This window comes from Coenobita brevimanus, chromosome 85 (genome assembly GCF_032717465.1).
Source record: "Coenobita brevimanus isolate Jiangsu-jjx chromosome 85, ASM3271746v2, whole genome shotgun sequence".
Classification (NCBI taxonomy): domain Eukaryota; kingdom Metazoa; phylum Arthropoda; class Malacostraca; order Decapoda; family Coenobitidae; genus Coenobita; species Coenobita brevimanus.
The window spans coordinates 6,981,004-7,005,048 of NC_137038.1; the positions used below are offsets into that span (position 1 = coordinate 6,981,004).

General features: G+C 44.0%; 1 protein-coding gene across 1 annotated transcript in view; it reads right to left on the reverse strand.

Annotated features, from left to right (window-relative positions):
* The window catches only part of LOC145410375 (protein Hook homolog 3-like), a 200,823-nt gene that overhangs the window by 143,818 nt on the left and 32,960 nt on the right, over positions 1 to 24,045 (reverse strand). Inside the window, exon 3 of the mRNA XM_080280527.1 lies at positions 10,342 to 10,414. Coding sequence (XP_080136653.1) covers positions 10,342 to 10,414 — 73 coding nt within the window. The remainder of the gene's footprint in view (positions 1 to 10,341; positions 10,415 to 24,045) is intronic.

A 24,045-nucleotide genomic window follows, 5' to 3' on the forward strand; every position in this document is an offset into this window, starting at 1 on the left:
ATATATAACAAAAAGACGAAACAACAGAGAAGAGCAACTAATCACAAACAGATTAATACGTAACAGGAATCATGAAACAATGTAAAAAATAGCAAAGATAAAAAACATACAATAAAAACATCAAAAACAGCACCACCGCCCCCACACCTGTCGAGTCAGAACGTAACAACAGGTGAGGGAGGAGGGAGGAGGGAGCGAACGGGAGGAAGAAGGGAAGAGGAGGGAAGGAGGAAGCGATGGGGAGGAAGAAGGAAAGAAGGATGGAGGAGGGAAGGAGGGAGCAAAGGGGTGAAAGAAAGGAAGAGGAGGGAGGGAGGAAGGAAGGAGGGAGCAAAGGGGGAAGAGGAGGGAAGGAGGGAGAGAAGGGAAGGAAGGAGGGAGCGAAAGGGAAGAAGGAGGGAGCAAAGGGGAGGAAGAAGGGAGGAGGAAGGAGGAAGGAGGGAAGAAAGGGGAGGAAGAAGGGAAGAGGAAGAAGGGAGAAGGGAAGGAGGGAGCGAAGGGGTGGAAGAAGGGAAGAGGAGGAGCAAAGGGGAGGAAAAAGGGAAGAGGAGGAGCAAAGAGGAGGCAGAAGGGAAGAGGAGGAGCAAAGGAGAGGTACAAGGGAAGAGGAGGATCAAAGGGGAGGAAGAAGGAAAGAGGAGGAGCAAAGGGGAGGAAGAAGGGAAGAGGAGGAGCAAAGGGGAGGAGTAAGGTAAGGAGGAGGAGCACAGTGGAAGTAAAAGGGAAAAGGAAGAGCAAAGGGGAGGAAGAAGGGCAGACAAAGGAAGGAGGAAGGGTAAATAGGAAAGAGGAGGGATGCAGGGAGGAAGGGAGGAAGGGAGGAATGATCATGGAAAAAGGGAAGGAAAAAAAAAAGAATGAAAACGTGAGGAGAGAGAGAGAGAGAGAGAGAGAGAGAGAGAGAGAGAGAGAGAGAGAGAGAGAGAGAGAGAGAGAGAGAGGAAAAGGCAAGTGTAGGGAAATGGAATGGATGGGTAAGTTGGAAAGAGGAGGAAAGAAAGGGAGAACAAAGGAGGGAAGAAGAGACAGAATAGGGAGGGAGGGAGGAAACAGAGGGAAAAGAGGAAGGCCAGGGTAAGAGGGAAAGAGCCGGATGGAAGGAAAGGATCAACAAAGGAGGCAGTTAGAGGAGAAAATAATGAGGAGTAAGGATAGGACGTGGATAAGAAGGATGAGGATAATGAAAGGAAAGTTAGAACACAGAATGAAAAGAAAAGATGTGGATGGCAGGAAGGAAATAAGGAAAACGAGAATGAAAACAACATCAAAAAGCAGGCTATGAAAACAAATGATAGAAGGGAAGGATGGAGGGAAGGAAGGAAGGAATAAACGAAGATGAAAGGAAGGAAGGAATACACGAAGGAGATGGAAGGAAGGAAGGAAGGAGCGAAGGAAAGGAAGCCAAACAAAGAAATGAAAGAATGAAAATTGTGAATGGTTACACAAGGAAAGGAAAAAAGGAGGGTGAAACAATGTACATAAAAGAAGGATGGAAAATGAAGTATAGAGAGAAGAGTGCAAGTGTGGGGCGGGGGAGGAAAGGAAGACGAGAAGGAAGGAGGGAGCGTATAGGTGTGTAAGTGTGCACCAGGAGAGGAAGGAGAGGGAAAGACTGAGAATGGAAGGTATAGGGAAGAAAAGGAAAGAAGGAAGGAAGGGAAGGAGGGAGAAAGATAAGGAAGAAAAAAGATAAGAAAGGGGGAAGGAAGGACGAGAGGGAGGGAGGGAGGAAAGAAAAATAGAGTGTTGATAAAAGAATGGAGGTGAGGGAGGAAGGGAGCGAGCTGAGGGAAAACAACAGGAAACATATATAAAAGAATGGGGTGAAAAAGTGAAGAAAAAGAAAAGTCAGGGGTTGGAGGACGAAGGAAGGAAGGAAGGATGGAAGGATGGATGGATGGATGGATGGATGGATGGAAGGAAGGATGGAAGGAAGGCAGGAAGGAAGGATGGACGGAAGGAAGGAAGGCTGGAAGGAAGGAAGGAAAGAAGGAAGGAAGGAAGGAAATTACGTGGATAAGATGTAGGAAGGACAACACGACATAGGTAAGGAAGGAGAACAGGAATGATGAATGAATGGAAAGAATAAATTAAGGAGTGAGTGAAGTACATGGAAAGAAAGAATGAAAGAAACGAAGGAAGGAAGGAAATACGAAAGGAGGAGACGAACGAAACGGGTTAGACGGAAAGTAGTAAAGACAGGAACAAGAGAAGGGAAAAAGAAGAGGGAAAGGAGGATAGAAGGAAGGACAGATGAATGATAAGAAGAAAGAAGAATAAGAGGGAAGGAGGGATGATGAGAGGGAAAAAGGAAGTGACTTAGGGAAATGAGAGAGAGAGAGAGAGAGAGAGAGAGAGAGAGTAGGGGGGGAAGGAGAGAAAGGGAGGTAACATAAGTAGAGGGTAAGAGGAGGACGGGGAAATGTTAGAAGCAGGTAGTGAGGTGTGGCCTGATAAGGGGAGAGAGCACATTAACGTAGGTAGGTAGGTAGGCAGGTAGGTAGGCAGGCAGGCTGGAAGGTAAATAAAGTAGACTGGTAGGCGGGAAGGAAGGTAGATAGGAATTAAGTAAGGAGGGGGGAGGGAAAGGATGGATGGACGGAAGGAAGGGAGAAGAAAAGGAAAGGGAAACGGAAGGGGAAGGTAGGCAGGTAGGCAGATAGGTACAGAGGTAGAAGGGATGGTAGGGAGGCTGGTTGAAGAGATGAATATAAGTCTAGCTGGCATGTGGGCTGATAGGTAGGTAGGTAGACAAATAGGTTGCAGGGGAGTGGTAGAGTAAAATGGTCGACTGGCTGGTTGCAGGCAGAGGAAAAAGTGCGATAAGTACGGTATACTGAACAAGTAGGGTAGGTAGGTAGTGATGCAGAATTACAGCAGACTGACTGCATGAAGGAAGGTAAAAAGGGGAGGAAGGAAAGAAGGAAATCAGACAAAACAAGTATCAGTTTCCACATGATGCAAGATCAAAATCAGGGTAAGCTGTAGGGCAAGGCAGAGGAATGACTGAAGGAAGGAGGGAAAGGATACTTGGATAAATATCAGTTTCTACATGAGCATGAGCAAATCAGGCTAAGCTGTGGGGTACTGCGAATGAATGTATGAAGGAAGGAGGAACGAAGGAAGGTGAACGTCGGTAGGTAGGACAGGTGGGCAAGGCGTACTCCACATAAGGGCCGGGCACATTAGGGTAAGGCTGTAGGGCAAGGTGGAGGGTGGCCATTAAATGGGGGGTGAGTCTGACTTTCAAGAACGGGGGCGTCACCTGCTTAGTCAGTATACACAGTAGTCTGGCTGACAGGCGGCCTCTATTGTTTTAACCCCTTCACTGCCAGGATCTTTTTTTTTTTTAATACTGGCTACCGAGAAGACGACTGTATTAAATTCAGAAAAGACTAGACCCTTAATAGCATCATGGTAATTACGGAGGAAGGAAGGATAGCAAAAAAAAAAAAAAAAAAAAAAAAAAAAAAAAAAAAGCTAATGAATGAATGAATGAAGGATGGAAGGAAGGCATACACGGCAGGTGGGTAAGATCGTACTCCACAAAAAAAGCCGGGCACATTAGGGTAAGGCTGTAGGGCAAGGAGGAGGGTGGCTGTTAAAGAAGGCGGACGAATCTACTTTTTCAAGAACGGGGGCGTCACCTGCTTAGAGTCGACACACAAACAGTAACCTGGCTGACGGGCGGCCTCCAGTTTTGCAGCCGCTACGGAGAGTGCGTCATCTGGGATCTACCAATCAGTTGGATAGGCCAGCAAAACCAATCATAGGTACAGTTGGTATGTTTTCACCTGACAGACATCCGTAACTCCTTTCACGTCAGCTGACTGTTAAGTGTAGTAAGACTGATGGGTCTGATACGTCTAGGAACCAAGGACATTAATTCTTACCTCATAACCAAAAGATGAACGAATTTCACGCAATCACGACTGAGCATTCAAGAATTAGGAGTGGCCCAGCTCCGCCATATGAAAACAATCCGGCTATACAGGACAGGCCACGCGAGAAAGCAGGGCAGGGCGGAGTTACAAGATACCGGTGTGTGAAGGGAGGGTAAGGCAAGACAAGGATAAGAGACAGACAGATGTGAGGGAAAGAGTCTAGGCACTAAGAAACAGGAAATATTGAGGGGACAGATGGGCAGAGTATGTAAGGAGAAGAGTAGCGGTGTCTAGAGGTATAGATGGACACGACTAGGATAACACACATCTAACGGGGTATCTGTGGAAGGCGTAAAAGGGTAATGGTATCTAAAGGTACGACAAGACTAGACAAAGGATATAACACACAAAGGTAAGAGAAAATGGAGTTTAGACAACGAAAGACAAGAAAAATGAAGGAACAGGTGGACTGGTAGGGGGAAGAAAGGACACGGGTCAGAAAAAACGGTGCTATAAAGCTTCTATTCCACCTGAAATACGGTCCTAAAGCGGAAAGAATTACAGTCCGTTATCATCTGCGATTACATGGGTTATCAGCTGGAGCGTGTATCACTAAATCGTAAATCTCAAGTTATCCTACATTTTTAAAAGCATATATGACAGAAGGAAAAGACTGAGGACCTGTAGTTCTTGTCCCTTCTAAATAAAATACATAGTCAAACGCGATTTATCTTGATACTACGAAAATGGCCAATGCCGATATTTTCTCAACTTCCTCAAGCGGGCCAAAACTCGCAAACGGGCAATCACCAGAAGCACCAAAATATACCCTCACCATTCACCACAATTAACACCACCACCATCACCATTAACCACCCCCACCACCACAGTTAACCTCCCCATCCCCCCACCACCACCATCTACCAGCATCACCAACATTCCTGACTACCACTATCTTTGGGCGGGGTTGTAGTCAGTTTAATACCGTACGGACTGACCACCCCGCCCTTCTCTCTCACTTCTCTATCTTACACTCTCACTCACTCTCTCTCTCTCTCTCTCTCACACACACACACACACACACACACACACACACACACACACACACACACACACACACACACACACACACACATTTTCCCTAATTTTCAGAGTAGAGTTTTAGAATTAATATGTTACCTGTATGCCTTTTATTTCCACTTAATCTACAGTTAATTCTCTCTCTCTCTCTCTTTCAAACAAAAAGCCAGGTGTGCAAACTTTTCTTGTTCACCCACGCCTCTTCACGCATTTGGTCAGGTCCTTGTTGACTCTCTCTCTCTCTCTCTCTCTCTCTCTCTCTCTCTCTCTCTCACACACACACACACACACACACACACACACACACACACACACACACCAAAACGAGAGAGTGAGAAATTAACAGGCAAGCTAAGAAGTGTGTTTACATGATTTGCACAAGGAATAACAAGGCAGGAAAGCTACATATATAACGAGAGAGAGAGAGAGAGAGAGAGAGAGAGAGAGAGAGAGAACAATGACCACTAGTGATTTTCTTGTTGGGTCAGGAAAAGATTAATTACTACCAAGGACACTCTGCCTTTCTCCTTTCTTCTTTTACACTTTTCTCTTCTTTTACACATTCTCTTCTCGTCCTTTACTCCAATTGTCTTTGCTTTTCCCTTCCTTCCCTTCACATACTCCCTTTCCCTTTTCTCCTCTTCCATTCCTTTTCTTCCTTTGCTTTCTCCCTCTTCTTATTCTCCTCCCTTCTTCCCTCCTCCTCCTCCTTCTCTTATTTTTTCTTCTTCTTCTTCCTCCTCCTCCTCCCTCTCCTCCTCCTCTTCTTCTTCTTCCTCCTCATCCTCTTATTCTTCTTCTTCCTCCTCCTCCCTCCCCTCCTTCTCCTCCTCCTCCTCTTCTTCTTCTTCCCCCTCTCCTCCTCTTCATCTTCCTCCTCCTCCTCCCTTCTTCTTTCGCTTACTCTTCCCTTCCTTTATCGCCCTCCTCTTTATCCCCTCTCACTCCACCTTAATCCTTGCAGTCTTCTCTCTTCCCCTCCTCCTTCTCTCTCATCATCTTTCTCATATTAGTCCTTCCCTCCTAATCGTCGACAGATCCTCCTCCTCTTAGTCTTTCCAACAGAGTATATCTGGTAATGGGACCTTATGTATGTTATGGGCTGTGTATGTGCTGTTTGTGTACATGTGTAGATTTATATCCAACTACGTGTGCACTTGTTAATAAATGATATATGCCTGAGCTAATCAAAAACTCTAGATGTAGGGCCGAATTATGAAACTCAAATTAACAAAAGGGCCATACATTATTTTACCTAAAAATTTTCCCTCTGTCTAAACACTTATACACAATAGTAAACGAGAAATTCATATATTATTTGCGTTGACATTAAACGAGAAATTCATATATTATTTGCGTTGACATTTTCCGCTAGATACATAAATAACAAGAGAAACGCAACACCTTCTGTTTTGTGCTTGTTTATCTGTTTATTGTCATTCTTCTGAGTCTGTCAAAGGACCAAACAAAAACAACTCTCCCTCCTTCTCTCTCTCTCTGTATGTGTGTGTGTGTGTGTGTGTGTGTGTGTGTGTGTGTGTGTGTGTGTGTGTGTGCGCATGTGGATTTGTGCAGACGTGCATGACAAGCATAATGAATCTCGAGGACAAGCATGCAAACCCATGTCCACCACTAGTTAAGAAATCGGGGTCTCTCCTTACACAACAATTACCTCCAACCCCACACTGTCCTTCCCTACTTCCCACCAGCCATTCCTCCCTCCCTCCCTATTTCTCGCTCTCCCTCTCTGCCTGTTACATAATCATCCCCCACTCTCTCTTTTCGTACCTTCCATCTCTTTTTCTTGTACCTTCTCTCCCTCTCATTCCTACCCTCAATTCCTCCCTCCATCCTTCTTTCCATCCTCTCTCTCTCTCTCTCTCTCTCCTTTCCACATTTCCCTTCTTCCTTCAGTTTCTCTTTCCTCATCCCTCCCTTCCCGTTCCTTTCCTGAGACATTCTGAAGAAACGCTCATTTAGGAAACCATCTTCGTTCATTAGTTTTAGTACGTGTAATAACCACGCATTATGGACGTCTGTGGTGTGTGTGTGTGTGTGTGTGTGTGTGTGTGTGTGTGTGTGTGTGTGTGTGTGTGTGTGTGTGTGTGTGTGTGTGTGTGTGTGTGTGTGTGTGTGTGTGTGTGTGTGTGTGTGTGTGTGTGTGTGTGTGTGTGTGTGTGATACCTAAAACCAAGAAGCATTATGTGTGAACAGATACAGATAATGGCGTAGATAAGGCAAGACTGTGACTGTCTCATGAATGACCGATAGCGACACAGGTAGGCATGATGAGCGGAAACTATATATTCTACTCTAACTCGGCCCAGATTTTCGTCGTGTTCTAGCGTATTTCACGAAGATCTGTAGCATGGAAAGACAATGCTATGGCTCCACATCCTTTCCACAGCGCATCATTTAAACTAGTATCATAATCCTGTGCTAATCTAATGTAACAACTCAGCATTGAAGATAGTCAGACGGCAATTTGAGATCAACTTAGAGTAATACGAGGATACACAATTACACCCATGTCCAGAAATTATGTCCACTGTTTATATATATTATTTTTTTAACTCATCAATTTCCCTTCTCTATCCATCAGCTCTTTTATGGTCGCGTCAACTCTGTATTTTGGCTAACACCTGGGCCCGTATACTCGTCAGGTAAGGACGCTCCCTAACACCTCTTCCTAAGCGATTTATTTTCCTCATTACTCTCTACCATTCTCTTTTTTGTCAAATAAATGAATACATAAAATAACATACAAATTAATATTCACTAACCGTATCCAGAAACACAATGGTATGGGAGAGACGTTAGAGAGATTCCTTAACCGACAAGACTGCAGAACCTCATGACTTAATTCACTCTAAATTAACCTTCTTAGGGCCGCGTCAATTTTGTTATCACTCGACTAACATCAGATTTTCCTCAGGACTAACATCAGATTTTCCTCAGGTGAGAGTGAGTAAAAGGAACCGAAGTGTTATAATTGTATATATTTTTATCATTAAGTACTAAATTCCGTTACCACTGAACACTTGCGCGAAGTAATTTATCGGTAATGCGAACACATGGGCTAAACAGGTGGACGAAGCGAAATAGGTGGGCAAGGTAAAATAAAAATACATATTCAGGCATGCAGTATACATAGACATATACGTATGATCTACAGATACACTGATAGACAAACAGACACGGAAAGGGGTACACGGTATAATAAAACACACACACACACAAACAAACACACACACACAAACAGATACCATATAAGGTTAAAGTCAGAAAATGAAAAACTATATTCAGAAACGGCTACAGAAAAAAGACAGACATGAGAGAGAGAGAGAGAGAGAGAGAGAGAAACATACGAGTATCTTCACAAAGGGAAAGGAAGGGAGGTAGACACAAAGGGAAAGAGGGCGAGACACAACCAGACAAAATAGAACAGAAGGCAGGGCAAGGCAGCGGAAGCGATATCTTGTGGTTGAACGAGGGGGTGTGGGAGGGGGAAAAGGGGGAAGGGGAGGGGGGAAAGAGGGGAAGGGGAGGGGGGAAAGAGGGGAAGTGGAGGAGTGAGACGAGGGGGGTTGAAGGGGGGGTTACACTTAAGCCAGCACACAAGGACGCCGCAACGGACTCATGAACGGAGTGGTGCAAGTAGGGCTGTGCATCATCATCATCATCATCATCATCATCATCAATAATGTTGGTTGTTATTCCCATCATCATCATTATCATCATTTTTAATTATGCTGGTCCTTAGTTCCATCACCATCATTAATTATACTGGTCCTTATTCTCATCATCATCATCACTTTAAATTATGTTTGTCCTTATTCCCATCAATAGCATCATCATTTTTAATTATGCTGGTCCTTACTTCCATCATCATCATCATTAATCATGTTGGTTCTTATTCCAATCATCATCATAATTTTAAATCATGTTCGTCCTTATTCCCACCATCTCTCATAATCATCACCAAGATCATCACCAATAATTATGCTGGTCCTTATTTCCATCGTCGTCACCATCATCATCACCACCATGACTCTTCAGACCAAAGATGACAGGCTGTGACAGTTTCCAAGAGAGTGTGGTGGAAACAGACATAAAAGAAGAAACACAAAAGGGAAAAGAAAGAGAAGGAAGGAAAGAAGGATGGATAAACAAATCAGAAAAAGATAAAAGAATATATGGTGATCAGGAAGCTCAGATGAAGGAATGACCAGTAAATTTATTGACCATTAACTTGAGCAATTTTTTACTTACTTTTAATTCTCACCTGCCATCACACACACACACACACACACACACACACACACACACACACACACACACACACACACACACACACACCTTCAGTCACTATTACCTGCTCAAGAAAACATTATCTAAACAACACCAGTACATTTGGTTATACTTTCCATTCCTTCAACAAAGTATCATCATTTACTCTTGCTATACCCAGATAAAAATTTCTTCAGCTCAGGATTGACTTTACGAACTAATAAAGATTCTTCTAAAAGTGAATAAAACTGTCTGATGGTAGATTAAATGGAAAAAAAGACGTCATTGTCACGAATTTATAAATACGCTCGCGCGAATTCGTGACAGTCATTGTAGTGAAATGGTTAATTACTTACCTCTGTAAATAAGTAAATACGCTCATGACGTCTGCCTGCCTACCTACCCATCTTACTATCTACCTATCTATCTATCTACGTGTATATCAGTACCTAGCTAAATAGGATCTAGAATGATTAATTTAAATAAAGACCCAAAACATCGATAAATCATAGCTCTAGTGACATCAGTACCTCTCCCCCTACCTTGAGTTGCCAAAGAAAACAAGTGACATGAGACATCAGTACATCAACTTGGAATACTTAACATCAATACAATATACTGCATTTTATCACCAATACTTCAGTAACTTCAGTACATCAATATACCAATTTTTACTAGCACCAATACATCAATATACTGTACTATAACCAATACATCAGTGACTTCAGTACTTCACTGCATCAATATACCAATACTTACCAGCACCAATACATCAATATACCTCATTATCACCAATACCTCAGTGACTTAAATACTTCACCTCCTACCAATACCTATCAGCACCAACACATCAATATGCTGCGCTGTTACAAATATATCAATGACTTCAATATTTCACTTCATCATTATACCAATACAGAATCCTCAACATGAATAACACTTCAGCTAACAACGGAAAGGGCGGCAAACAGGTTCCTAAATCCACGAGAATTCGGTCCAGACTAGATTCCAAGTCACCTATGAATCTCTCTCTCTCTCTCTCTCTCTCTCTCTCTCTCTCTCTCTCTCACACACACAGATCCCTTACCTTGAGCCTCCAGTTCTCCCCGACGTCAGCCTTGATCTTGGCGAGCCAGAAATCAGTGAAGTACTCCGGGGCGCTGCAAAGAAAGGAAATATTTTTTGTTAGCATGGACGCCAATGGAAATTATCCTCAGCCCGGGGACATTAATTTTTTCTTTTCTTTTCCTTTCTTTCTTTCTTTCATTTTTTCATTTTTTTTTTTTTTTTGCTCTGGCTATTTCCACACGATTTTACTCAGTTTATAAAAGGACCCTTGTGTTGATGGAGTTAATGAGGGCTGCCTTTATTCCATCCAGTTCGGTAAGTCTCCACAAGACAGAAGAATAAGGTGCTAGAGAACGATGCCTTCACGTGGTGGCACCTATATAGCTGGACAGTGGAGTTGCCAGGTTGTAAAAATGTTCTGCTCCCTCTCTGTCTCCCAAAAGGAGGATGGTGGGCTGTAGGAGAACGGTCAACCTGCAGTCCACCGGCTTCACAAAGAGATAAGACTAGGACCATAACAACAACAAAGGTGAATAAACTCGTCCGGGGAGATAGTAAAAATAAAATGCAAACGAAGACATCAGACTTAAAACATTAAAGACAATGAATTACAGGTGCTAGATGGTTAAAATGACTGACAACAAAGTAGCCGACAATTCACTAACATACTCCAATAATTCAGAGCAAAGCTGGTTCATCTCACAAGGGACACGAATCGGAGGATACCCCACATAAGAGCTTCCTTCCTCTCCAGTGTTAAACAGGGCAATTTCACAGGCAAGAGCTCGCCAAGAATCCCATGCTATCAGTGTGTCCTGTCTTAAACATTTCTCTATCCTCACTGAACGTCCCACAGTATTCACCTTCTCAGACTCCTTTTCTGTGCGTTTAACCTCCCTAAACTATAAATATTCCATGTAACACCTTCCACCGTCACATAAAATAGGCAAGTGTCAACGAACTTCTAATCCTGATTGTACGAAGGCCCTTGCAACAGCAGTGCTGGGAGGTTGGTTCGCCACAGCATTACGACAAAACAAAGGATAGGTCCATTTCCTGCCCATAAGTCATCTAGGCCTTCTACGAAACGCAAGTGTGCTAAAGTGGGGCGCAAACACGCCGTGGCACAGATGTAAGAGGACGGTTCATCGCTCCGGTAACATGAACATACCCAACTGCTTCCTCCCTGTCTCCTGAAAGGATGATGTGAAACGCAGGAAGAGAGAAAACTTCAGCCTGCAGTCCATTGGATTTACGTTTCAGATTAGCCCGGAGTTACTACTACTAATAATAATACTAATACTAGTACTAATAATAATACACTATTACAATGTACGGAGAGAGAGAGAGAGAGAGAGAGAATCGGAGGCACCGGTGGGTGGGAGGGAGGAAGGGACTGGGGGTACTTCAGGTCAGTGTCCAGAGGCGGAAGTTGTGGCTGTCTGTCTGTATGTCTCTCTCTCTCTCTCTCTCTCTCTCTCTCTCTCTCTCTCTCCTCCTCCTCCTCCTCCTCCTCCTCCTCCTCCTCCTACTACTACTACTATCCCATCTCTCTAACTTCACTTACAAATCTAACTTTCATAATTCTAGTTGTAGCTCTTTCATCAACTGAATAAAATCGCCAGTGCATAATCTTTTTTCCTTGCTACCTCCAGACGATTGTATTCAGCTCGGGGATGACCTCGTGTCGTGAAGGGGGTTAATGAAGGATAGTTCTTAATTCTCCAGCTTGAAAAATATCTCCTAAGTTGAGTAAAATCGTCTGGGGATTTCAATAATAAGAGAAAATACGACATCGGATTAAAATGGTTGAATCCCACCTATCCATCCACTCATCCGTCCATCCATCCGTTAATTCATCCCTCCACCGAACCACCCACCAATCCATTCAACAATCCACCCATCCATTCACTCATTCATCCATCCATCCACCCAGCCACACATTCATTCACTCATCTGCCCACCCATCCATCTATTAAAGAAAACATAACATAAGAGAGGATAACTGCAGTAGGCCAGTTGTCCCATGCTAGGCAGCTCCTAAAAGAGCACCGTAACTGAACTACTTGAATGAGATAGGATAGCAAAGAAGGCTCTCCCCCGCCCTCCAAACCCTTCAGCCGAAGCCGGCAGGAAAAAGAAGGAACACCAAGCGGTAAAGAAAAACCTGCGTGGACATTTTATAAGAAAGTGTGAAGGAAGTAAAAGAGACTATCTTAGTGTAACCTCAAAAGGAAAGAGGATGAATTAGTACTAGTTATTTTTTTTTTTTATCCGCCCCTTACTTGCCATATGCTTATCTAGCCTATGCTTGAAACTCTCAATGGAAGGGGCAGCAACTCACTAGGCAGCTTAATCCATTCGTCTGCTACTCTGCTGCCAAACCAATTTCTTTACTAAAATGGAATTTATCAGGTTTTAACCACTACTTCCAGTTCTATCCTGTCTGCTCACTTTACGTACCTTGCTAATATCTCCCTTACATAATCCCTTCATCCACTTAAACACCTCAATTATGCCTCCCCTTTCTAGTGAGTGCAAATTTAGCCTTTTTCGTCTGTCTTCATATGAAAAGTTTCGAACATCGTGTATCATTTTTGTCACACTTCTCCGTACATATTCTAACGAATTAATATCCATTCTACAGTGCGGACACCAAAATTGCACGGCGTAGTCTAAATGTGGTCTTACTGATGCTAGATAAAGTTGTGATATTACTTTAGATGTCCTGTTGTTCACGCTTCGCGAAATAAATCCTAGGACCCTATTTGCTTTATTTCTCGCATGAATACACTGTTGCCTTGATTTGAGGTCTTAACTGACCACAACCCCTAGATCTCTCTCGCATTCCGATTTACTAATATCTTTATCTAAGTTGTATTTGGTACCTCCAATGGTCTTGCCTATGTTATGTACTTTATATTTTTCTACGTTAAATTCCACATGCCAATTTTGGGGCCACTTAGACAGTATATCAAGGTCCTTTTTGTAAGTTAGGCAATTGTCGGTCGAGTTAATGATACAGTCTATCATTGTGTCATCGGCATATCTGCTAATACTGCTTGTGATTCCTAAGTGTAGAGCATTTATATATATAATAAATAATAAGAGATCGAGTACTGATTTCCGTGGTAAATCGCTAGTTACTTGGTACACCGCTAGTTACAGCCATCCATCCTCCGTCCATCCATCCATCTATCCACCCACCCATCCATCAATATCGATCAATACGACACTTCCTCATCCTCCATCTCCGTTACACCAGTTAACCTCCATTAATCCTTATAAGAACACAACCACCCGCCCAAAACACTTTTACCGAAGCCCTGCATCGTCAAACGCAACGTGTGTAAGAGCGTCGTGTGCTTAGTTTGCTCCTGCTTGTGTTGCTGCTGCAGTTATTTTAGGCGGAAACACTGACTGAATTCTTCCCCACGCCCATACTTGTCTACCTACAATACGATGTACTACATATATTTACCCTGTTCCACACCCCACCACCACAGTCAATCCCACCCACTTCTCTCCGCCCATCTCACCCTTTATCCGCCTTCCTCCCCAACAGAATTCTCTTGACCACCGCCAACACCACACCTAATACTACACTGGTCTTTACAAGGGTGTACTCGTCTTTCTCTGCCCCACTATACCATCTCGGCCCAACCCGCATCCTCCATCTATCTGCCGTTCCCCCAATACGCATTCAATTTCTCAGTAAACACAAAATACGCGACATGAAGGTACAGAACTATCCTACACTGACCGAAATAGTCCTGATGTAATTATGGCTCAAAGAGTTTAGAATGATTTGAGAAGATTAAAGCTAACCCGAATAGGTGAATGGACCGGAAGTTGACTAAATGAACCTAAATATCTTTGATGAACCTTGACGTATATGGTAAATGACTATTGATTTTTAAGACAGGTCCAGATGAAATGAGGAGGCCTTGAATGGACTTAGCCGGAATGGACCTAATAGGATACAAAAGGACCTGACTGAACTTACATGGCCCTGAAATTATCTGACCTAATTTCTCAACTGAAACTGAAATTATATAAACATGCCGGATCGTATGGGAGGGGCCTGATATAAACTTGCCTGCTCTATATAGACCTAACTGGACCTGCCTAACTGGGCAGAATGGACTGAAACCCATTTGAATGGCCCTATACACAATCGAATCAACTAAACCGTGCGTAATTTACCTTAAATATAACTAAAGAGATCCAAGGTCGTATTCTGGTCAACTTTAAAGGTAGCACCTCCTCCTCAGCGATTTATTTTGTTTACTATACCTGAAACATGGAATATGGGTGTAGCAGAGAGGAAAAGTTTGAATGTAATGGAGATGAGATGTCTGAGGAGTATGTGTGGAGTGACGCGTATGGATCGGGTGCGAAATGATGAAGTGCGAAGGAGAACTGGAGTTGTTCGGGAGATGGCTGGCAGAGTTGAGCAGAGGGTGTTGCAATGGTTTGGGCATATGGAGAGAATGGATAATGAGCGATTGGTGAAAAAGATAACTAGATCTGATGTGAGAGGTGTAAGGCTGAGAGGAAGACCACGAATAGGATGGATGGACAGTGTGAAGAGAGCGCTGGATGCGAGAGGGATGTCTGTTGAGCAAGGAAGAGTGGCTGTGCGTGACAGAAATAAATGGAGAGAAATTGTGAATGAATAAGTGATGACGCAGCCCTGAGGGGATATTCTCCCGCATTTGGTCTGATCAGCTAGTCAGGTCAGGTGCGGGTAAGGGGATGGGTCTGTTATGATGTGGCAGGGGTAAACCAGTTCTGCTGTCGGGCCCTGCTGCGGATGTCACTGATTGCATTGCCCAGTTGACCCTTGTGCGGTGTGGTGCGGTGAGGATCTGTCCGTTCTCCCCTTTGGGGCTAAGATGCGAATGAATGTGTTTGAATGGATGAGTAAATGGAGAGTGAGTCGTCCTGTCTCGGCTACCTCCCTTTCCTTGGGGGAAGCAGCCTAGGTATATAGATAGATAGACTATACCTTACTGCTGTCTTGTATAGTCTCTGTCTTTTTCACTACCAATATTAACTGCATTAAAACTACAGACGGGATTATTATAACGACATAAAAGCAGCAATAAACCACTAAGGAAAAGGTGCTTAGAGACGAGAGCATGAGCCTTCGATTAGTTTAACAAGATATACGCGGGAATAAATCACCAAGAAAGAGGTGCTTAACAGACGAGAGTACAAGCCTTCGATTTATTTTAAGAAGATATACTTAGAAATAAACCACTTGGGAAAAGGTGCTTAACAGACGAGAGTACGAGCCTTCGATTATTTTAACGAGATATACGCAGGAATAAACCACCAACGAAGAGGTGATTAACAGACGAGAGTATAACAAGGACTAGCATGGGTGAAGTTCCCTGAATGAAGCGAAATGGACCAATGAGGGACGGAATGGGTGTGAATTACCTGTGAGTGTGCCTGAGGTGGCTTGATCACTGAACGATTAACTTTCTCTTTAGGTCAGGCACAAAACATAAGGACCCATTTTTATAACTGTTCTGACGGTTTTGCCGACATGACCTGCCGTAAAGCTGTTATTTATTTATTTATTTTTTTTTTTACGGAATTTCGTCTCTTTGGTACTTATATACCGTCTGTCTTCTCACTACTAACGTTGTCAGCTCAAGCAGTCGGACTCGAAGTTAGGCTACGGTAAGGTTTGAAATCAAGAACGGTTAAGAGGTAGATGACCGCTTACTCCCCTTGGAGGCATTAGACTACATAATAATAATAATAATAATAAAAAAAAAAAAAAAAAATGGGGGTTCGAACCCACACACGTGGTTGAACCTTCGATGGTTCTGACTACAGCATTTTAATCACAACCGTATAGCGCCCCACAAACCCTAAGGTCTTACCGCCGGAAATATAATTGGGAAGCAATATATCTCCTTTCAGTATGACATCGTCTTTTATTCCGGGCTAATCCAGTTTACTCCAGCTTAGGCAATTTCTCGCGTGAAGGTGTAGAATCCCCATTAATTTCTTGGGTACGACAGCTACGGTACTTATGCATTAAATATATTTATCTTTAACAGCGCAACACGATATTATTTATCTAGGGAGTGACCAACCACAATGGACGAGAATTTTCGTACCGGTATGCAAATCCTTAATCCCTTCAATCTCAAACCTTGCGTGTTACTTAATTCTTGCTGCAACCAGACGACTGCATTCAAACTAACAGTAGGATTATATTGAGATAAAAGACAGCACCCTTGAATCGTGAAAGCCATACCTAACCCCACTAGTTCTAGGTCTCTCCTGAATTAATCATCTAGAGGTACCGGTATCTAGAATAAACACGTCATGGGACTGAAGAGGTTCAACCATTCTCCGCAACAGCCGAGAATAGAAATGGCGTCCTTATGAGCCACAGTCCACTGCTTTCTTCATTCGACCACGATAGGCAGGTGGTGATGGTAGTTACTGGGATAGTGGTAGTGATGGTGGTGGGCTTTGTGGTAGCAGTGGTTGTTATGGTGATCGTGAAGATGATGGTAATGATGGAAGGTGCAGGGAAAGAAGTTGGTGGCAGTAATGGTTGTAATACTAGTAGTGGTACCAGATGCAGTATATGATGATGGTGGTAATAGTGGTAGTGATGGTGATAGGTGCAGTGGTGACGGTAGATAAGATGGCGGTGATGGTAGGTGCAGCGGTAGTGTTGGAAGGTGCAGTGGTGGTGGTGGCAGGTGCAGTACACGACGATGGTGGTGGTGCGGTGTGGTGTGGTGTGGAGGCGCCCTTGCCCAAGGCTAGGTGAACCTGTCCCCACCTCAGCACCCACCCCAGCTCTCCTCCACCACCACCCACCACCACCACCAACAACAACAACATTATCACCATTAGCACCACCACCACTACTTATATCACCACCACCATCAGCACTACGACCACAGTTACTTAAATCAACATTACCACCACCATTACTAATATCACCACCACCAATCCGATCAGCATTACCACTAACACCAGCACCACCATCAATGTTACCAATACTACCACCACCATCATCATTAGCAATATCATTAACGCCACCATTACCAACACTACCACCATCAACATTAACACATCATCATCATCAACATTAACACACCATCATCATCATCACTGCTAATAACCATCATCACCACTACCACCGCAACTATCCTCATCCTCACCACCACCACCACAACCACCACCACTACCTCAAATACCACAAGTACCACACAGCTGACCACTTTTGCCTCCGGAATAATATATGCAAATTAAGTGAAAAAAAGGAAAATGTGGATCGAGAGAGGCCGCTGATCTTACGGAAGGCAGGAGGAGGAGAATGTAAAGTAAAAATGAAAGGAAGGATGAGAAAATAAAAATGGAAAGCATGGAAGAGAATGGATTAAGGACAGAGAAGCGTGGAGGGGAAAACATTAAAACGGAGAAAGAAAGAAATAACAGACAGAATGAATGAACGAAGGATGGAAGGAAGGTTGAAAAGACGGAGGGATGAAGGGGTAAGATAGGAAAGATGGAAGATCGAAAGAGAAAAAAGAAAGACGGAAGGAATGAGGGAAGCGGAAAAAAAATGAAAGACTGAAAGAGGAAAATGAAAGAGGGAAGGAAAATGGAGAAAAATAAAAAACGGATGGATGGAATGAAGGAAAACTATGATAGACGAATGAATGGAAAGGGAATAATGAAAAATATTAGGAAAGAAAGAAAAAAAAATGAAAAACAGAAGAAAAATGAAAGAATGAAAGAAGGAGAAAATCAAATGAATGAAGTAGCGAAAGCTGGATGGAAGGAAAGAAAGAAGGAAAGCAGGTGGGGTGAATACGAAATGATGAAAAGTAGGACCTAAGAAATGGGGAAAAAAATAGAGGAAAGGTGTAAATAACTTATAAAAGTAAGGAGGAGGAGGAAGAGGAGGAGGAGGAGGAGGAGGAGGGAGGAGGGAGGGAGGGAGGGAGGGAGGGAGGGAGGGAGGGAGGGGGAGAGAGAGAGAGAGAGAGAGAGAGAGAGAGAGAGAGAGAGAGAGAATACGACAAAAGTAAGGAGGGGAATGGCGAAGCACGGGAAGCAAGGAGTATATGAGAAGACAAGGGTGAGGCAGGAAGGGAAGGGGGAAGCAGGAGGGGACGGGCAAGGCAGGATCACGGCAGGAAAGGCAGGGATGTAAAAGGTAGGATAGAAGGCGAAGTGTGAGACTGGGAGGAAGGCAGGGAAGGCAAGATGAGTAGGCAGAGTGGGACATGAAGGGAAGGGTGAAGAAGGAAGGGGAAGGATAGGAGTGAAGGAAGGAAAACAACAGGGCGGGAAGAAATAAGGCATAAAGTCAGAAAGAGTGAGACGGGAACAGGAAATGTAAGGAAGAGGCAATGAGGCAGGATGGATGAGGTAGACAGGAAATGATAGAGAGAGGTGAGGCAAGAAAGGAAGTGTGAGGCAGACATGGATGAGGACAGCAGGAATGGAAGGCACGATGAGACAAGAAGGAAAGGCAAGTGAAACAGGAGGGGAAGGCAGGTTAGGGCAGGAGGGGAGGGCAGGTTAAGGCAGAAAGGGAAGACAGGTTATGGCAGAAACGGAAGGTAGGGTACGGCAGAGTGGAGATGGCATGCATGGGAACTGGTTGTTTAAACTTTTTACTCTGCTGTCCTCAGGCAAGGTCCTCACGCCAACCATTTCATCCCCCTCCTCTCCCCTCCCCATCCCCTCCTGTCCCTTCTCTGTCCTCCCCTCTCCCTACCCCACCCCCTCCTTTTCTCTCCCTGTCCTCCCCTCTCTTTCCCTCTCCCCTCTTCTCACACTCACCCCAACCAACCCTCTCCACTACCTCTTTGTCTTCGCTTTGCTCTTCTTCTTCCTTTATTTCCCCGTCTCTCCACTTTCCGGGTTCTCATCCCTTTTCCTCCCCTCCTCTTTTATCTCTCGCTCACTCTCTTATCTCCATCACATTTTTTCATTTCCCTTTCTCCCCTCTATCTAATTTCTCATTCCCTCTCCTAATTCCTCCCCTTTGCCCTTGTATCTCCGCCTTCTCCTTCCCTTTCCTTCATTTCCCCAAGCCCCTCTCTCTCTCTCTCCCTCTCTCTCTTATCGTTTATCGAATGCAATATATCTTTATTGCCTCTTATTCCATTCTCCACCTCGCTTGCCTACTATTCTTCCTCCTCACCTCTTCCTCCCCTGTTACCCTTCTCGCTCCTCTCCTTCTCCCCCTCCTCTTCCCCTCTTCCTCCTCTCCCCATCTTTCTCTCCCCTCCCTCATTTTCTCCCTTTCCCCCCCTTCCTTCATTCCTACTACTCCAACCTTCCATTCCTATTCTGTCTCTCCTGCAGTTCACGGGGGTTACGTTCAGGTTAGGTTAGGGTCGCAGCTACTACTACTACTACTACTACTACTACTACTACTACAACTACTACTACTACTACCACCACCACTACTATACAAGAGTAGCCCGATAACTATACATTACATGAGTGGCCCAACCACTGTACAAAAGTGATCCGACTTGGACTTTAGAAATGCTGAAAGAAATCGATCCTGAACCCTGCAAAGTTTTGAGAATATTATGAAGTGCTTCACAATGTTCATTAAATATATATATATATATATATATATATATATATATATATATATATATATATATATATATATATATATATATATATATATACACACACACACATACAGAAAGAGAAAGAAAGAGGGTGAGATACTGACGACAACTGTACCTACGCAGAATCCACCCCACACGAGGGATTTACGAACATATTCAAGATGAAATGCCTGGTGGAACTATGATTATTTTTTCTAGGAAAAACATGGAAAAAATTAAGTATTCTCATGCCTCTTGTTCTTCCTTAAAAAAAAAAAAAAGAAAGTTACAAGATGGACACACACACACACACACACACACACACACACACACACACACACACACACACACACACACACACACACACACACACACACACACACACACACACACACACACACACGCACATCCCTTCTACCAATAGCTCATAACACAGGAGGAAGAAAAGTTTGCCGGAGACTGCAGCATGGATACAGAGAAAGAGCCACAGAACTGAAGGAGTTGAATGACGATACTCCCAGACCAAGTTCGCAGTTGTAGTCATGATCTTACAATATCCTCAAGGTCACATCGCCACCAGAATTCCCATCTGTCTTTCTCACGGTCCTATCTAGCCTCGTTTGGATCATATCAAGCCTGTTTGGTGGGAATGGATAGTCTTTGGTTCATTCCCTCGCCCGTATATCTCATTCTCTTATTTCGCTCGTGTTTCCTCACCTTTATTTCGAAGGTGTTTCTTTACCTTTATCGTCTTTATTTCCTGTGTGTGTGTGTGTGTGTGTGTGTGTGTGTGTGTGTGTGTGTGTGTGTGTGTGTGTGTGTGTGTGTGTGTGTGTGTGTTTCAGATGATTCAGTGATTCTTTTTATATATTTCCTTCATGTATCCTCTAATGGACCTTCTCATGATTTTATTATTACGCCGGTTTATTATTGTAACCTTTTTGTTAATAGTGATTAACAGCTATAAAAAATAAACCTCACCCACCCCCAATTACACACACACACGAGAGAGAGAGAGAGAGAGAGAGAGAGAGAGAGAGAGAGAGAGAGAAGCTTACAGGATGGAGTGAGTCAGAGAAGCGTAGATGTCAGGAAAGGTCTTTGATTCTGCCCTATTGAGAAAATCAGTGTGAGCTACACACACACACACACACATACACACACACACACACACACACACACACACACACACACACACACACGCAAATTGTAAACTCAGCTATACTGAGATTCTTTCTAAACCTTCCTCACTCCTACTCCAAAAAATCCAGTCCAGTCCAGTCCACTCCAATCTCTCTCTCTCTCTCCACTTCTTCCCCGGCCCATCATTTTCCAATATATCTGTATCAACAAAGTCGCTTTCTCACTCTCATCTCCCTCGCACCTCTACTCCTCATTCCCTCCCCCGCACCTCCCTTATCAATTTCTCATCTACCTCCCTTCCATATCCTTCATCTCATCTACCAATTTAATCTACTACATATATATTTCTCACTTCATGCTCCCAACAGTCATCATTAATCATCCTATCCCTCTCTCTCTCAACACTTCTAATCTCCTCCCCTTTCTCCCCCTTTCATCCCTCCCTCCACACTCCCTATTTCCTCCCCTCTCTCTCCTACCACTCCCCTTTCTGTCCCCTTCATCACTCCCTCCCTCTTTCCACCTCCCTTTTCCCCACCACTCTTCACTCTCCTCTTTCTCCTTCGTACCCCACACTCCGTACATATTTCCCCATTCTCTCTCTCTCTCTCTCTCTCTCTCTCTCTCTCTCTCTCTCTCTCTCAGCGTTTATTGTAAGCAATCTCTTTATTGTTTTTTATTCTATATACTACCCGTTGTTTTCTTCCTTCATTCTTTTTTCTTGAATTTTTTTTTCATCCTTAATGGTGCCTTTCCGCTTTCTTCAGGTTGTTATCACGAAGTTGTCTCAATTGTTTCTGTCTGTCTGTCTCTCTGTCTGTCTCTTTCTCTCTCTCAAATGGTCCAATCAGGGCTAACGCGGTGAATAGACTGATGGAGGGGAATCACAAAAGAGAGGAGGTGGACTGGTATGTGGACTAAACCCCCCTCCCATCCACCTTCTTCCACCTCCTCCTCCACCCCTCCTCTTCCTCCCCACCCTCCACACTTCCCTAAACTCCCAACCTCCCTCCTCCTTTCCTCTTTCAGCCTTACCTCTCCTTCCACCCTCCTTCCACCCCCTCTTCTTCCATCTCCTCCACCCCCGTCCTCTATCCCCTATTCCTTCCACTTCCCTCCACACTTCTCTAAACTCTAAGCCTCCCTTCCTTCCTCTTCCACCTTTCTTCTCTCTCTCTCTCTCTCCATATATTTTACCTCCTTTACCCCGCTCACCTCAACCTCTTTCCTACCTACAGTATCTTCTCCCCTCCCTTACCCCCTCCACTTACTGGTCTTCCTCCCTCCACTTCTTCCACCCTCCACTTCCCCCTCTTCGTTAGACGTAGCCTATCTCCCACCCCACCACCCACTCCACTCTCCATATTCAGGTCTCTCTCTCCCCTTCCCTCTGCCCCCGCTCCACCCACCTTCCCTCCCTCCATACATAGGCCTCTTTCCCCCTGCCAACACTAGTCACCCATTTCCAATTAAACGTCTATCTCCCCCCCCCCCCGCGACCTTCACCGATCTCTCCTCTGGTCCACATTCCCCTCTACCATCATCATCATCATCATCCTGCAACAATCAACTTCAAGACGAGCGGCTTTTCTAACTCCATTCTGATGTAATGGTTGTTGGTTTGTTTCATTCAACTATATATATACATACATACATTCTCCCTCTCTCTCTCTCTCTCTCTCTCTCTCTCTCTCTCTCTCTCTCTGGCCGCGGGGGGTTTACATTTTACAGGCAATAACAAAACATCCTTTCACATTTTCTCCACTGCAATACGCAGAAGTAAAACCTGCAATGTGGTGGCGCGCTTCATGCAGATGGATAGACAGAAAGACGGACAGATAGATAAACTGACAGAGAGAGAGAGAGAGAGAGAGAGAGAGAGAGAGAGAGAGAGAGAATGTTTTGGTTTTACGGTACTGAATTGTTAAATGAAATACGGTGATATCTGACGACTACCCAAATCCTGCATCGTGTAGTTCGTCCATGGTGTGTGTGTGTGTGTGTGTGTGTGTGTGTGTGTGTGTGTGTGTGTGTGTGTGTGTGTGTGTGTGTGTGTGTGTGTGTGTGTGTGTGTGTGTGTGCGTGCGTGTGTGTGTGTGTGTGTGTGTGTGTGTGTGTGTGTGTGTGTGTGTGTGTGTGTGTGTGTGTGTGTGTGTGTGTGTGCAATAATTAGACAACACTGCCCTTTAGCTGCTCCAGACTAAACCTCAAGCATGTTTTTCCCCGTCGTCAGCATTTGCACTGACAAGCGTGTTTTTGCCACGACAAGCAGTATTCAAGCAGCAAAACCCTTGACATTCCAGTGATTCCCGTGACGTAATTTTCACCACCATTTTTGCTCCAGCCACACGATTTTATTCAACTGATCAGACATTTTGCCAAGCCCTTTTTAAGCATGTGTTTTTTTCGCCTTTATTTTTGTTCCTTGAAGACTTTTTTTTTTTTTTTTTACCTGAGATATACTTTTTTGCACTGGAATAGTTAGATATGGCCCTCATTAACCCCTTCACTACTAACAATTTGTCCCAAGTTCATCATAATCGTCTGAAAGCGGCAGGAATAAAAAATAATACGTTACTGGATTTGAGGGGTTAACCGCATTCCTTTCCAGTCTACCTCCTTTACATACCCTCTACTACGATTCCTTTTTTTTTATTATTATTATTGTCTTCAGACGATTTTACTCACCTGAAGAAGGACCTCCATTACTTGAAGGATAAAAATACGTAATCATTCCCTTCGTTACAATTACCGCCGGATGATTTAATTCACATCATGAAGGACGTCACGGGATGAAGAGGTAAACTACAATCCAATCAGGTGTGGTGCTGGAGGGATGCCTTCATATGGTGACACCTACATAACCAGTCGGCTCCGCTGCCTTGTTATACAAACGCTCGTCAACTACCTCCCTATCCCCTAAATGGAGGATGGTTAACTGCAGAACAAATTTA